The 14886-nt window shown below is 33.7% G+C and overlaps 2 protein-coding genes across 2 annotated transcripts; one reads left to right on the top strand and one right to left on the bottom strand.

The window, feature by feature from the left end:
• The first annotated feature begins 6033 nt into the window (after nucleotides 1-6033).
• Nucleotides 6034-7628, top strand: LOC144568217 (coumaroyl-CoA:anthocyanidin 3-O-glucoside-6''-O-coumaroyltransferase 1-like). The gene has a single exon (XM_078318482.1). It carries the CDS (start codon nucleotides 6121-6123, stop codon nucleotides 7489-7491), a length of 1371 nt encoding a protein of 456 aa, XP_078174608.1. The 5' UTR covers nucleotides 6034-6120; the 3' UTR covers nucleotides 7492-7628.
• A 3748-nt stretch (nucleotides 7629-11376) lies between these two features.
• On the bottom strand, nucleotides 11377-14886 carry LOC144568419 (1-aminocyclopropane-1-carboxylate oxidase homolog 1-like). The gene is made up of 5 exons (XM_078318774.1): nucleotides 14747-14886; nucleotides 13237-13334; nucleotides 12840-13127; nucleotides 12198-12758; nucleotides 11377-11745 (listed from the first exon to the last, which is right to left on the bottom strand). Exons 3-5 carry the CDS (start codon nucleotides 13092-13094, stop codon nucleotides 11491-11493), a joined length of 1071 nt encoding a protein of 356 aa, XP_078174900.1. The 5' UTR covers nucleotides 13095-13127; nucleotides 13237-13334; nucleotides 14747-14886; the 3' UTR covers nucleotides 11377-11490.

The raw sequence follows: 14886 nt of genomic DNA, 5'->3' as shown, positions 1-14886 counted from the left end.
GGTTGGCTTTTGTCTGTTGTCTTTATATTTAGAGGTAACTTCATGTGTACTCGTCAATTTTGAAATTATGTGTTCACCATTTAAAATTCATAATATCATATTTATTCTTCTAAATTTTAAAAAGTTATAAATTTATCTAATTTATTATTTATTTGTTTATTTATTAAAACTCATTTTAAATTTTTTTTTTTTTTTAAAAAGACAAAAATTGCCCATTTCATTGCTGAAATATAATAATTACAAAGACCAGTTTTTATCTATTTAGCCTAATGAGTTCATTATCACTTTTTACAAAACAAAATGAGTAACATGCAATAAAACCACCAAAGCTTGCTATTAGCAAGGCAACAAAAATATGCTAAATTTGCTAAAAAACTAAGCCACAAAATATTTGGGCTAAGGCTAAGTATAACTAGACGACAAAATTGGTGAAGCATCTTCAGTTTCCACTACGGTAACACGTTGGCAGCAGCAAAACCTTGCTGGCTAAAGACCTCTACATCCGAAAGGAGCTCCAGTGGCATGTACTGGTTCAAAGGAATGGCATCTTCTATGATCGGGATCCACTCTCCAACAGCAGTCTTGACTTTCTTGGTCATGCTTCCTGCCCAATAAGAACAAAGAGATTTAATTAGTAAAATCAGATGTCTAGCACTTTTAATAGCACAATCATTGAAACAAACCTCATTCCTATGTTTCCACAAACTCCAACTAACTGCACTAAGGATAATTAAGAAACCTGTTATATCTATGACATCGAGAGAATAAACAAATGCAAGTATACTATCCCAAGTTGTCCATGATTGCATTATCAATTGAGTTTTTCCTAACCAAAACCAAATTTGTTGAGCTAATGTACAAGTGATAAAGAGATGGTCAATCGATTCATTGTGTAAACAAAACTGACATTTGGGATCTCCAACCCACCCTTTAATGACTAAATTATCTTTGGTTAAGATGGTATTATGCGAAACTAACCACATGAATACTCTGATTTTTGGTGGTACCGGCAAGTTCCACCATATCATGGCATTTTTTGGTTGATATCCACCGAAGTTAAGAATTTTATAAATCGAATGAGTTGAAAACTTCCCTGAGACTTCCCATTTCCACTCAATTTTGTCGTGTGAGTAAGTGAAGGAAGTGGAGCTGATTAGATGTAGTAATTCTGTCCATTCCTGAAAATCTATTCATTTTAAATTAATTATAAAGTACTATTTTACTTTTATTAAAGGATAAATATATATATATATATAGAGTGAGTCTACGGTACTATGCATATCACGGGTCGTTACCGTGCTACGGCTTTATATTCGAGTTTTCAAATTCTAACGGTCGATCCGAACCGTTCATCTTGTTCTCCATATTAATATGTGTTTGGAGACCAAATTTTACATTTTTTGAAATTTTTTTACTATTTTTTTAGATATTTAGAAAATCACTTGATCTGAAAATTCTGGACCATCCAAAAACAGTGATTTTCAATAAATCTAAAAAAATAGTAAAAAAATTTCAAAAAAATGTAAAATTTGGTCTCCAAACACATATTAATATGGATAACAAGATAAACGGTTCGGATCGACCGTTAGAATTTAAAAACTCGAATATAGAACCGTAGCACGGTAACAAATCGTAATATGCATAGTACCATAGACTCACTCTATATATATATATAGAGGAGTTAGGCTGGGGTGCTATGGATAGCATAGTGGCCTCTATGCTACGGCTCAATATTTGAGTTTTCAAAATCCAAACGGTCGATCCGAACCGTTCATCTTATTCTCCATATTAATATCTGCTTGGAGACCAAATTTTACATTTTTCTGAATTTTTTTACTATTTATTAAGTATTTTACAAAATTGTTGATCCAACGGTGGCTGCACAAAACAGTAAAACCGTTGGATTAGCGATTTTCAAAGTGGCTTAATAAATAGTAAAAAAATTCAGAAAATTATAAAATTTGGTCTCCAAGCAGATATTAATATGGAGAATAAGATGAACGGTTCGGATCGACCGTTTGGATTTTGAAAACTTGAATAGTGAGCCGTAGCACGGGAGGCCACTATGCTATCCATAACACCCCAGCCTAACTCTAGATAGAGATAGGCTAATGTGCTTCCATAAGCACTTGGCCCGAAGTGCTGCCACTCCATTTTCGATTTTTCAAAATCTAAACAGTCGATCCGAACCGTTAATCTTGTTCTCCATATTAATATCTGCTTGGAGACCAAATTTTACATTTTTTGGAATTTGTTTGCTATTTATTAAGCCACTTTGAAAATCGCTGATCCAACGGTGGCTTGCCAAACAATAAAATCAGGGGTTCACCGTTGGATCAGCGATTTTCAAAGAGGCTTAATATATAGAAAAAAATTCAAAAAAATGTAAAATTTGGTCTCCAAGCAGATATTAATATGGAGAACAAGATGAACGGTTCGGATCGACTGTTTGGATTTTGAAAAATCGAAAATGGGGTGGCAGCACTTCGGGCCAAGTGCTTATGGAAGCACATTAGCCTATCTCTCTCTCTCTCTATATATATATATATATATATATATATATATATAGAGTACGGCTAACGCGCTTCCTCTAGCATATGGGCCGAAATGCTTCCGGTGGAAAGTTGAAATTTCAAAATCCAAAAAGTCGATCTGAACCGTTAATCTTCTTCTCCATATTAATATCTGCTTGGAGACCAAATTTTACATTTTTCTGAAATTTTTTACTATTTATTAAGCCACTTTGAAAATCGCTGATCCAATGGTTTTACTGTTTTGTTAAGCCACCGTTGGATCAGCGATTTTCAAAGTGGCTTAATAAATAGTAAAAAATTTCAGAAAAATGTAAAATTTGGTCTCCAAGCAGATATTAATATGGAGAAGGAGATGAACGGTTCAGATCGACTTTTTAGATTTTGAAATTTCAAATTTTCACCGGAAGCATTTCGGCCCATATGCTAGAGGAAGCGCGTTAGCCATACTCTATATATATATATATATATATATATATAGTAGTTAACAAAAGTAAAAATATACCCAGTGGCCAGTGGCGTTTGGTTGACTGAAGATATTGTCAGCAGTGACGTTTAATAAGAAAAACACGACGATTAATTACATATAAAATTTTACAAATAAATACAAATATATGGTCTCTTTTAATTAGGAGAGCGAGAAAAATATGAAGTTTTGATCATAAATTCATAATAAATAAAGAGAGATAATAAAATTAGATGAATGAAAATGATCACGATTAGACGATGTGATAAGTGAAAGTTGTTAAAACTTTACTCTTTTTTTGCAGAGTAGGGATATATATATATAACTTTAATTTACGGGTTCCTATTTGCAAAATTATTTTGTTATTATTTATTCCTTTTAGTAGCTATTAGTCAACTTGTCAAATGTTAATATTTGTTCTCCCTATTATTTATAATAAAATTATAGAACTAGCTAATAAAAATTGATAACATATATAGGCGCACGAGAATGAACAGCATCTTATTTTTTTTCTTTTGAGAACTAAATCCATGGCTGTGGGTGAGTAGCTTGCAATACGACATCTTGTGATGTGCCTTAGAGATGTTTACAACTGGTACAAATAATGATATAAAATGTTTTTTTTTCAGAAGTGGGTTTTCGGCTTTTGGCAGCGAAGAAAAGAGAGGATGATTTTTGCAACAAATAGAAAAGTTTGTTTTTTCTAATAATAAAAGCTTTCAAATACTCTTTCAAATAATAAAAAAGAGTTACGCATCGATGAGAGTGAAGATATTGTGCCACGTACAATTCTATTTGAAAGGAGTTGGAGATAGCTCTGAAAACTTTGAACGTCTTTATCTTGCTTTGCGTGCTGCGAATAAGAAAATGGAGGGCTCCACGAAGAGCCAACGACTCAAGCATCTTGCACCTTTGAGCATGACACGTAGACATGTCTTGATTCGGTGGTTCTATCTTTTTTTTTCTTGTGTCACTTTGGTTGTAGACTTGCAGGGTACACGGACCAGTACCTCCAGTTTTTCTGATTCCGGTTTTCTATTTCTATGTGCTAATTAATGATGTACTGGACATCAACAGTGAAGAGAAAGGGACAATTTTCCTATCTGGACCATAGTGACAAATGAATTATTCGGGTTCGGTTCGGCGAGATCAAAAATTCGTGATTCGGGTATAATTCGGGAATGATTCGGGAATGATTCGGAATTATCCGGACCAGAAATCTCAGTCCTGCAAGGAAGCAAAAAAAATAAAAAAACCAAAAAAATAATTGTTCTTGGAAAAATTCAGGAAAAATTCAGGAATAATTCGTAAAATTCGGGAATTATTCGGATTTAATTCGATCAAAGTTCGGTCAACCGAATAATTCGGTGTTCGGTTCGGCATCACCCCAAAAAAGAATTAAACGGATATAATTCGGGTACTTTGTCACTATGATCTGGACTGGACTGAATTCCGGATTTCTTTTATCCGTAGAAATTATTAAAATTAGACATACTGGAAACATTGAGAGTGTCTCATTTTCAATAAAAAAAGTTTTAGTTAGATTCAAATATTATAAATTAGATTTAATGATTCAGATTTATTCTTTTGAGTTTGGATCCGGACTGTCCGATTAGAAAAAAAATTAAGTTATGATCCACATATGATTTCAAAAAAAAAAAAATTTAGATTTGAATCATCGAGTCAGATTCATATATTTTGAATTGAAATACTTTCTTTATTTCCGTACATCTGAATTTAATAATTTTCATAAATAAAAAGTTTCACTTAATTCCATCTTAGTTTTGCACGTGGAGGACTGATGAGATAGGATCAGAGGAGACTTTATCACTATATCACATGTCATCACACAGTTCTCCTCCTACATCAATCAATATCTCTCTTACTTCTGTTATGAGTCAATTTCTATGGCCTATTTGATCCACCTTGTGAAAGCCATCTGTAATAGGGAGCTATATATAGGGTCCATTAACGTTGCCATTTTAAGAAGAATATCAACCTAGACACATGATCAAGGGGTTCCTAATTTTAGGGGAGGCAACGAGCTGAGTTCAGATTATGAGTTGGCTCATTCCAGTCACGAGCGAGTCGACTTTAGAGGTCTGAGCTGAAATTTTAGCTTGAATTTAGCTAGTGAGCTGACGAGTTAACTCACTGAATTTAGCTGAATCTTATTTGAAATTTGAAAAAAGAAATCTATAAAAAATTTGGACCGAGTTGGATAATATAAAATGCACACAAATTCACAAATTAATGTCTAGTTTAGCTAGCTAGCTCATTCACTAGCTGGGCTTCAGCTTGAACTCGTTAATTCTAGCTCATTAGCAGTTCGATCCAGTAACAAGCGAGTTGTTAACGAGCGAGTCATGATCGAAACACGAGTTACGAGTTTTTTTTTTTTATCACTCCTAATTAATATTTTAAAAAAAATCCAGGAACATCGATCATAATTTAAGGTGGTCCTGAAAAAAAAATAGACCGTTAGTATTTTTAAAAATATAAAAAAGTTAGAAATATTTTTGTAATTTTTTATTTAATTGTGGATATTGATAAAAGATATTGAATAATTTGGTCCTGTCGAGGTATCTAATGAGACTAAATCAACATATCGGTTCTATTTTTTTTAAGTTGCAGCGTATTTTTCTCATAAAATATTCAAAAGCTATTTAAATTCAACTATTGATTCAGTTTTAGCAAAGACTGGAAAATCTGTAGACCCTTTTCTCTCTTAATTTCATTCGAGTCCAATTGGAGAGAAATCAACAGAATTGAACTAATAATTTGATCAATCTGGTTTATGATAATTTTTTTAATTTCTAAAAAAAAAATGAGAGATAGTTCGAGAACAATTATTATTCGTGTGACGCATAAACCATCGCCATTCGCTTTTCTTTTGTCAAGTGCAAAACGCAATCAATGTAAATTGTAAAGTAAGAATTAATATACTTCTTTATGTAACTATCAATGAGGTTAATTAATGTTACAGCAGTTGTAGATGACAAAGATAAATGAGCAGGTATAACTTGCTTTTCCCCACTATCCTTCAAAAAAAAAAAAAAAAAAACTTGCACTCTGTTTTTCTTCCTCACCCATCAAAGAAAGAAAGAAAGAAAGAAATAATTAATGGCGCTTTCCCTTCCATTGAAGATGATAGAAACCTCCCATGTCTCACCACCAGCCGGATCAGTGCCGGAGACATCGATTCCATTAACCTTCTTCGACGTGTTGTGGCTCCATTTTTCGCCGGTAGAGCGTCTCTTCTTTTACTCTTTCCAACATTCAACCTCACATTTCACCTCCTCTTGTCTTCCTACCCTCAAATCCTCTCTTTCCCTTGCTCTTCAAACCTTTTTCCCTTTAGCCGGTAACATCCGGTTGACACCTGAAACAACTAACAAGTATGAGATCCACTATGTTGACGGTGATTCCGTTGTGTTTACCGTTGTCGAATCTGATGATCGGTATGATGAGGTTTTCGGTGACCATCCAAGGGAAATATCGAAGCTCAAGGCGTTGGTGCCTCGTCTGAGCAAGAACGAATCCAACGGGCAACAGCCCGTTTTTACAATACAAGTGACCGTGTTTCCGTCTCACGGGTTTGTTATTGGGACTTCGTTGCACCACTCGACATGCGATGGTAGTGGCTCTGTAAATTTCATGTGCACATGGGCCGCAATTTGTCGCACGAGCAATTCCAAGGTGATACCAGCACCAATTCCTGCCTGGGTTGAGCTTGATCGGTCGATTATCCCTGATCCCGATTCAATATATACAACTATGTTGAATGATCTGTCTAGTTCAACGAATTTCAATATGGATACTTCTCAACCTGACCTTGAAATGTTTATCGCTTCCTATAAACTAAACCGAGAGCACATACAGTTGCTCCGACAAGTATTACTGCATGAAGCGGAGAAGAGAAATGTGACGGTTCGATGTTCCACGGTGGTCGTCACTTATGCCTTTGTATGGGTTGGGTATCTAAAAGCGAAATCAACTGTATATGAGACTGAAGATGCATATTGCATCTTTGCAATCGATCATCGCCAGTGGTTTCAACCGCCGATTCCGGAGAGCTACTTCGGAAATTGCATTGGACCGGGCAGTGTACAAGCCAAAGTTAAAGATCTCGTTGGCCCGAACGGGTTTTTTGAAGCATGTCAGGCCATTGGCAAGGCCTTTGACGAAGCGAAGAGAATCGGAATACAAAATGCGAAAGATTGGGTGGAGATTAGTTTAGAAATTGGAAGTAAGAAGCCATTTGGAAGTTCGGGTTCGATCAGGTTTAAGGTTTATGATGTCGATTTCGGGTGGGGGAAGCCGTCAAAGGTTGATATTGCATCTATTTCATACTCTGGTGCTATGGCTGTGGCACCAAGTAGAGAAGAAGAAGGTGGGGTTGAGATTGGATTGTACTTCACACAAAGGGAGACAGATATGTTTACAAATTATTTTGAGGAAAGCCTTCAATATATGTCTACATGCATTAAGTAATTGATTGTATTATTGAATTTAGTTGGAATTCATGCACTAATTTGTTGGGTTTTAGAATTTTATTTTTCTTGGCATTTTGTATTATTGTTTTCTTATCTATTAAGACCTTATAATAATCAATAAGTGATTTGTTCTTAGACGGCAGTTGAATTCTCCATTGGAAACGCTTTAATTACAAAAGACGAGCTACTTTAAAAGAAAAAAGAAAGTAGAGAGGCCTTCCTTGCCTTCCCAAACAAATAGAAAACAAAAAGGTATTCGCTCATATATACCTATATCTTCTCTGCATACCTAAATCAGCTTCGCAAGAGCAATAGCCAACATGTCATTAAATAAATGAAAATCAATCTCATACAAACAACATAAATAAATGAATCAAACATTTCAATGCCGATTACTTGTTAAATCACTAGGCGTGTGCATCGCTTTACTTCGGCAGTGACAATTACTATATGTATAACAAAGACTGCATAGAAAGTTGAAAAGTATTAGTTTACATTCGGAAGGATAATATGAAATTGTTGGTCAGAAGTTAATCAACATAAATGAAAATTATAAAGGTTTCTGTTCCTTTCAAAATTAGTTCACAAAAGAAGAAAAGTCTCCAACAAATGACACCTAATATTGTTACTTGGAAATCCATAATAAACGGGTCATGTAAAGAATGCATTGATCAACTTCTTTTGCCAATATAATTGTAATGGAAACTATCAATTTCAATATAAATCCATAAAGCAAGATAGGGCCCACTTGGCCCAACCCTCTCTCGTCCCCTGGCTCCAAATGAGCCGCCTATTTCAGCCCAGCCCATTTCCAGGATACAACCACCCCCCCAAAAAAAAACATTTTCAGATAATAACATGTAGTTATGCTATGCTTTTATGTACCATTTTATGTTTTTCTCTGTATAGTATGTGATGCACTGTGATGTCTTCCTATCTTCAGGCATGGGCTTGATGTGGACTTGTTTTTTTGAACCCAAACACTTGTTTTCAGACCGATAATGAACAGTAAGCCGTCGAGGGTGAACCTGGTAATAGAGAGAGAGAGATGGGCTCCGGTGAGTTGCGAAGTAAAGCGACTATTTTACTTCACACTCATATTTTATGATTTGAAAATTCAAACGACCGATCCGAACCGCTCCACATGATCTCCATATTTAAATGTGCTTGGAGACCAAATTTTACATTTTTTTGAATTTGTTTACTATTTATTAAGCAATTTTGAAAATCGCTGATCCGATGGTTCAGAAATTTTTACTGTTCACAGCAAAACAGCAGTTTTCAAAATTGCTTAATAAATAGTAAACAAATTCCAAAAAATATAAAATTTGGTCTCCAAGTACATTTCAATATGGAGATCACATCTAACGGTTCGGATCGGTCGTTTGGACTTTCAAAATGAAAATACGGCGTGAAGTAGAAACGCGTTTTACTTCGCAACTCACCGTAGCTCATCTCATATATATATATAAGTGGGACTCCAAATGAGAATAAAATTCAGAAAATAAAATTTCTAAAATATTATAAAAGTAGGACTCCAAATTAGACAAAAATACATAAAAAATAAAATAAAAAGGAAGTGTTTTGGAGAAAGAAAGGAGATAGTGACGGGACTTCAAAAAAATATTCACGTTGTTGATAGGATTTGGAGTCCTACTTTATAATTATTTACTTTTTTTTATCTTTTCCGATTGCTTGTTTTATTTGGAGTCCCATATTTAGAAATTTTATTTTCCAGATTTTGTTCTCATTTGAAGTTCCACTTATATATTTTTTATTTTTTTGATGTGAGCTGCGTAATTATAATTGGCGTCCCGGTTCCAAATTATGAGATTGCATTTTTATTTTTAAAATTCCACGTGACTTTTCTTATTTTTAATATTTATTTTATTTTATTTCTTATGAATAAAAATTTCGACCCTAATGCACACCTGTAAAATTAGAAAAGAAAAATGCAAAATCAAGGGAAACGAGGGCTGGGCTGGGATTTACGAATAGAAGGCTACTTGCTCCGATTTGCCAAATAACGAGAAACAATTGAATGTAGCACTCACGTTGAAATGACGAGGAATAGATTTTCCGAACTGGTGGGTTTATTGTTTCGAATTCAAAGTGCTTCGGACATAATTTAATTTAGATGGATATAAAATGACATTTAATTTGAGTAAAAGTTGGAAGTAGAAATTTTTCATTTGGACTTCAAACATGCAATCGCTTATACGGAGAGTATTGTCAAATTGAGAGATGAGAATTGAGAGATGAGATATATATTGTCTAAAATCTTTCGGACAAAACTCCATTTCTTTCCGGACCTAGTTAGAACATTCTTCGCTTAGTGACAAATTGAGAGAGATAATTGGTGATTCAGAATGCATTGAAATTTCCTCCCACAAAGAAAGAAGTGGTTTTGTAAATACAGAATTATATTGTGAGCATTTTCTGTGTACCAAACTTGTTCATCGTCAACGGTTTAATGATTTGCTAACAGTTTAATGATTCACTAATTCCCGCTTATTTCTTTTTGTTTTTTTTTAAGAAAAATAAGAGTCTAGCCCATATATTTCATAATTCATTAGTGTTTGTTACAAGAGTGTGTAACTGCCAATGAAAATGAAAAAGCGCTCAAAACAGTTGAGCATAAGTAAGAAATGAAATAACAAAAAAGTAGAAATTAAAAGAAAATGAAAGTTCTAAATAATGAAAAGTGAAATAACAAAACGGTGAAGTTGTCGTGAGCGTTTGTGTTATGTTTCTACTTTTAGTAGGGGTGTCAATGGGTACGGTACAGGTCGGGTGGAGACATTTTCATACCCATATCTATTAAAATTGACCTTACCCATACCCTACCCATACCCATTAAAAATTGATCTTACCCTACCCTACCCTTACCCGTTAATATTACCGGGTAACGAAACGGTAGCGGGTGAATAACGGATAATACTAATATAATAATTAGTTTTATTATATTTTACAAATTAAACATCAAAAACTCATTCATTTTAACACATATATAATTGCATTTCTAATAAAAAATAAAATAAATGTGCAATCAATTCCAACTAAATTATTTTTTATAAAGAATAAAAATTCAAAAACACGAATATACATTTAAGTGGTTTAGAAATTGAATTAAATATACATTTAAGTGGATTGGAAATTGAATTGAATATATATTTGAATTTTATAATTATCCTATAGGGTAACGGGTACGAAATAGTCATTACCCATACCCTTACCCATTTATTTAACGAAAAAAAATTCTTACCCATACCCATATCTAATAAGCTAACGAAAAAAAAAATCTTATCCATACCCGCCTTATCGAATACGATACGGGTCGGGTAAACGGCTAAAAAGGTACCATTGACACCCCTAACTTTTAGTTTTCTCTTCCTGGTATGAACTGTAGTTGCCATATTACTTCTTCCTACAGCTCCAATATGTCCTTGCGCTTGTTTCCTTTTTCGAAATTTTGTTTATTTATGATGAGATTTGGGTGAATAATTTCCTTAACTGTGACCAAACTAAATTGTAAAAAATTTACACATGGGAATAGTAATTTTTTACCGAGGTTTATTATTTGCAAGGAGTGTTATGACGTGAATTTAATATTACATTTTTTCCAAGCATAAGAATTTGACAGGAATTAATTAATGATGTCATTCAAAAGCATATTTAATAGTATATTTTTATCATGCATAAAGCTTTTGAGTACATGAATGATGTCATATATATACTGATGATTGATTTCCATTCATAATATTTTCAATTGTATATAGTTTCAGTACCATTCTCCATTGTTTAATCACAATGATTTTTTCCCTTTTCTTTATGCATCGCACTAAATTTATCTCATCGAGTATATACAAAATAGACAATCATAAAACATTCTGCAAATAACACAAATAAATATAAATAAAGTTTGGTTATAATTTAACCACAACAGAATTGGTTTGCTTATATTTTGATAACACAAATAAAAATCTTTCAAAGGAATTTACAATCTGAAGTAATCCAATGCAGAACGACCATCAAGGCCTTTCCCGTCGTAATACAAAGTGAAATCTTTGGCTGTAGTTTCTTTGTACAGTGGTGGGTTATCCTCTGTTATTAACTCCTTTATGGGGACATATAAGCTATTACAAGAGGTGTTTGAGGGAGTGGTAAAGAAGCATGCCACAGAGACTCTAGGTCCAATGCTGTTAGCAAGCACTCTATGCTCCACACTTTTCAACTTGTCATTTGATATCAACTGCAAATTGGGAAAAAAAAAAATTAGTTAGTATTTAGTGTTGTATAAACAAGCTGACTGTCATAATAGTCAGGGGCGAATCTAGGATTTTCGTCAGAAGGAGGCGAAAAAATAGCGAATTGGGTTTAAATAGCTAACCGGGTTCAAATCCATTAGCGAACTGGATTAAAAAAAATAGCAAATCAGGTTTAAATTTTCAATGCTCTGACTTTTAATTGTAATTACCAATTTGAATTTAAGGAATTTATTCTAATTTAAATCTAAATTTAACGGATGCGAAAATTCAGAAAATTCAGAAGGGGCCAAAAATATTTTAGGGAGATGCAAAGATGGTCCGGGCCTATCCATCCCCATAAAATTTCAAAATTTCAATATCCAGAGGGGGCAGTTGAACCCCTAGCTCCACTTGGATATGCCCCTGATATTAGTATTGAAAAAATAAATGGGTATACCTGCAAAAGATCGCTGACATTGATTACTAAGGCTCCGTGCACAGGCGGCACATCAATCCAGTGGTTCTGATACAGGACTTGTAATCCGCCGATGCTATCCTGTAGAAGCACAGTGAGGAAATCGGGGTCGGAGTGCTTGGTTGTACCGACTGTCAGGTGGGGCTCGGGGCAAGGTGGGTAGTAGTGCATAAGCACATTCAACCCTTTGTTGCATTCTATCTCTGTTAGATAACTTGGTTTCAGGCCAAGTGCCTCTGACAGTAACTCAAATAGTATGATGCCAAGTCTCTTGATGTACTCTGTGTACTTGAAAGTTATATCTCTGCACACAGCAGGCAACTCTTCTGGTATGGGTGGTTCAGGAGCCATGGTGATTAACAAGGTATCGCGCCAGTTGGCAGCTGGTGCTCGGTACAGATCAAAATTGCTATTGTAAACCACTTTCTTGCTTGAATCCCTGGTGTAGTATTTCTTCTTAACCTCCACCTGTTCCTCATTGAACAGCTTAACCCCTTCAAGCATTTCATCAAGAACCTCCAATGGGATTCCATGGTTTACCACCTGAATTGAAACAGTAATTTTAATTTTCTTCCAAATTTATTTCAATTCTAAAATTTGGAACCGAGATTGTCTAATTTGTACCTGAAAAAAACCAAAGTTTTGTGAGGCATTTTTAACTTTTTCTACCAATTGTCCTCTAAGCGCAGCATCAGAGTTGGCTCCAGTGAGCTCAATAACTGGAATTTCAACTGGTAACGATACCAGTTCACCTTGTTCTTGCGGCTGGATGAAAAATTGAGGGATTTTTGTAATTCCAGCATCGACTAAACCCTTCACGCCTGATTTGGTTTCGTCAAAGGTTTTGAGTTCCCTAATTCGGTCATAGGCCGTTGTCATTTGGAACAATGGAATTGGAGTATGATGAGAGAGCTATAAATGGAAGCATATTGTATTGTTAACTGTAATATATATATATATATATATATATATATAGTAGAAATATAGTGTTAGAATTAGAGAGAATTAATTAAAACCATACACTTGTGTTTAGCTTTCTAAGCCACGTCACACTGATGACCAGTAGTAGTAGAAGGTGTTCTTTCAATTCAACTATGAATTATCCGTTGTAGAATTATTCTGCGATTTTAAAAATTTGAATTAAATACATTCATGGTTGTATGGTCAATCTTCAATCTAAATTTTCTGGTTAGGCACCTTTGAAGATACAGAATACCAAAGTCAATGAAAATGATAACAAGTCGTATGCTAATGAGAGACTAAAATAGATGAAGTTAAAAAAGGAAATAAAAAAAGTCAGCATTTTGATTATTTTAGTAACAGAGTAATGGTGATGGTGTCAATTTCTATGGATCACGATTTTACTGTTTTTAATTAATGTTCAAAATTAATTAAGAAAAATCAAATGTAACTTTTTATTCTATGGTACTATGTCTTGCAGATTGATCTGTACTATGGATCTTCATTTTAAAGTTTAAATAATCGATATGAACTATTCAAAATGAACTCTATATATATATGAATGTATTTGCAAACTAAATTTTATATTTTGTAGAATTTTTTACTATTGTTTACATAGGTAGAAAATCACTACTTTTGAATAGTATAGAATTTTTACATCAAGTGATTTTCAACCTACATCAGATAACATACAAATCCAGAAAAAAAAAAAAAATTCTGTAGGCAATATTTTTTTTTTAAAGCAAGCAACAACTCCAGCTATTGATGAGGGCAACCAGCACGAAATCAATGAAAAATTATCCCTATATTTCATTACAAGTGCAAATTATCCATTTTAATATTATATCTCAAGTATAATATAACCTTAATTTAATCTAGAAAATCTTCTGGGATCCTAAGAACTAAGAAGGAAAAACTTTCTTACTCTTTGGATGGATTTTTTTTTTTAAATGAAAATATATATAAATCGATTTTAAAAAAAAATATATATTTAGATGGATATAAAATGACATTTTGAGTAAATTAAAGGTTGGAGGTACAAATCTTTCATTCGGACTTCAAATTAACATGCGATATTTTATATGGAGAGTATGTCAAAATGAGATATAAGATATATATTGTCTTTTACAAGCAAGTCCCTGGTAACTTATAACAGAATATCAGTAATGCGAACTGACTGGTACAGGTTTACAGAGCATCATAAAATCATTACACTAGTGTGAGAACAGTGTCAAAAATCCAAATCAAGTGCTATGGTATTGGTACAATACCTTATGGAATCAGTACCACATGATCAATTGGGATTTATATTGTTCTTTTTTTTTTTCTTTTTTTCAACCCAAACAGAGATTGAATCTCAATAGCAAACTCTCAAAAGATTGAAATCTCAACTCAATACAAGTAGACAAGAGAGCAAGAGTTATATATGACCGTTTGAATTCATCAATTGCAACCTTCAAGCAAGTTTTTCGAACACAATTCGCAATACAATAAAGCTTGCTTACTCATATTTTACGGGTAACCAAACTCTTAATTGAATCGAAGAACAATAAAGGGAAATAGAGAGATACCAATAGCCGTGTGCATACAGTTCAAGGAAAAATGAGAGCAACATCCAATAGACTTGAATCACAAGTCTTCGGCAACCGATTCAATTTGATCAAGAAAAAGTGGAGGAAAGAAACAAAAATAAAAACCTTCCAGAGGAAAA

This window comes from Carex rostrata, chromosome 2, assembly GCF_964058835.1.
Source record: "Carex rostrata chromosome 2, lpCarRost1.2, whole genome shotgun sequence".
Taxonomy (NCBI): Eukaryota; Viridiplantae; Streptophyta; class Magnoliopsida; order Poales; family Cyperaceae; genus Carex; species Carex rostrata.
Note: the sequence above shows the minus strand (reverse complement) of the source record. Positions and strands in the feature narration are given on the sequence as shown.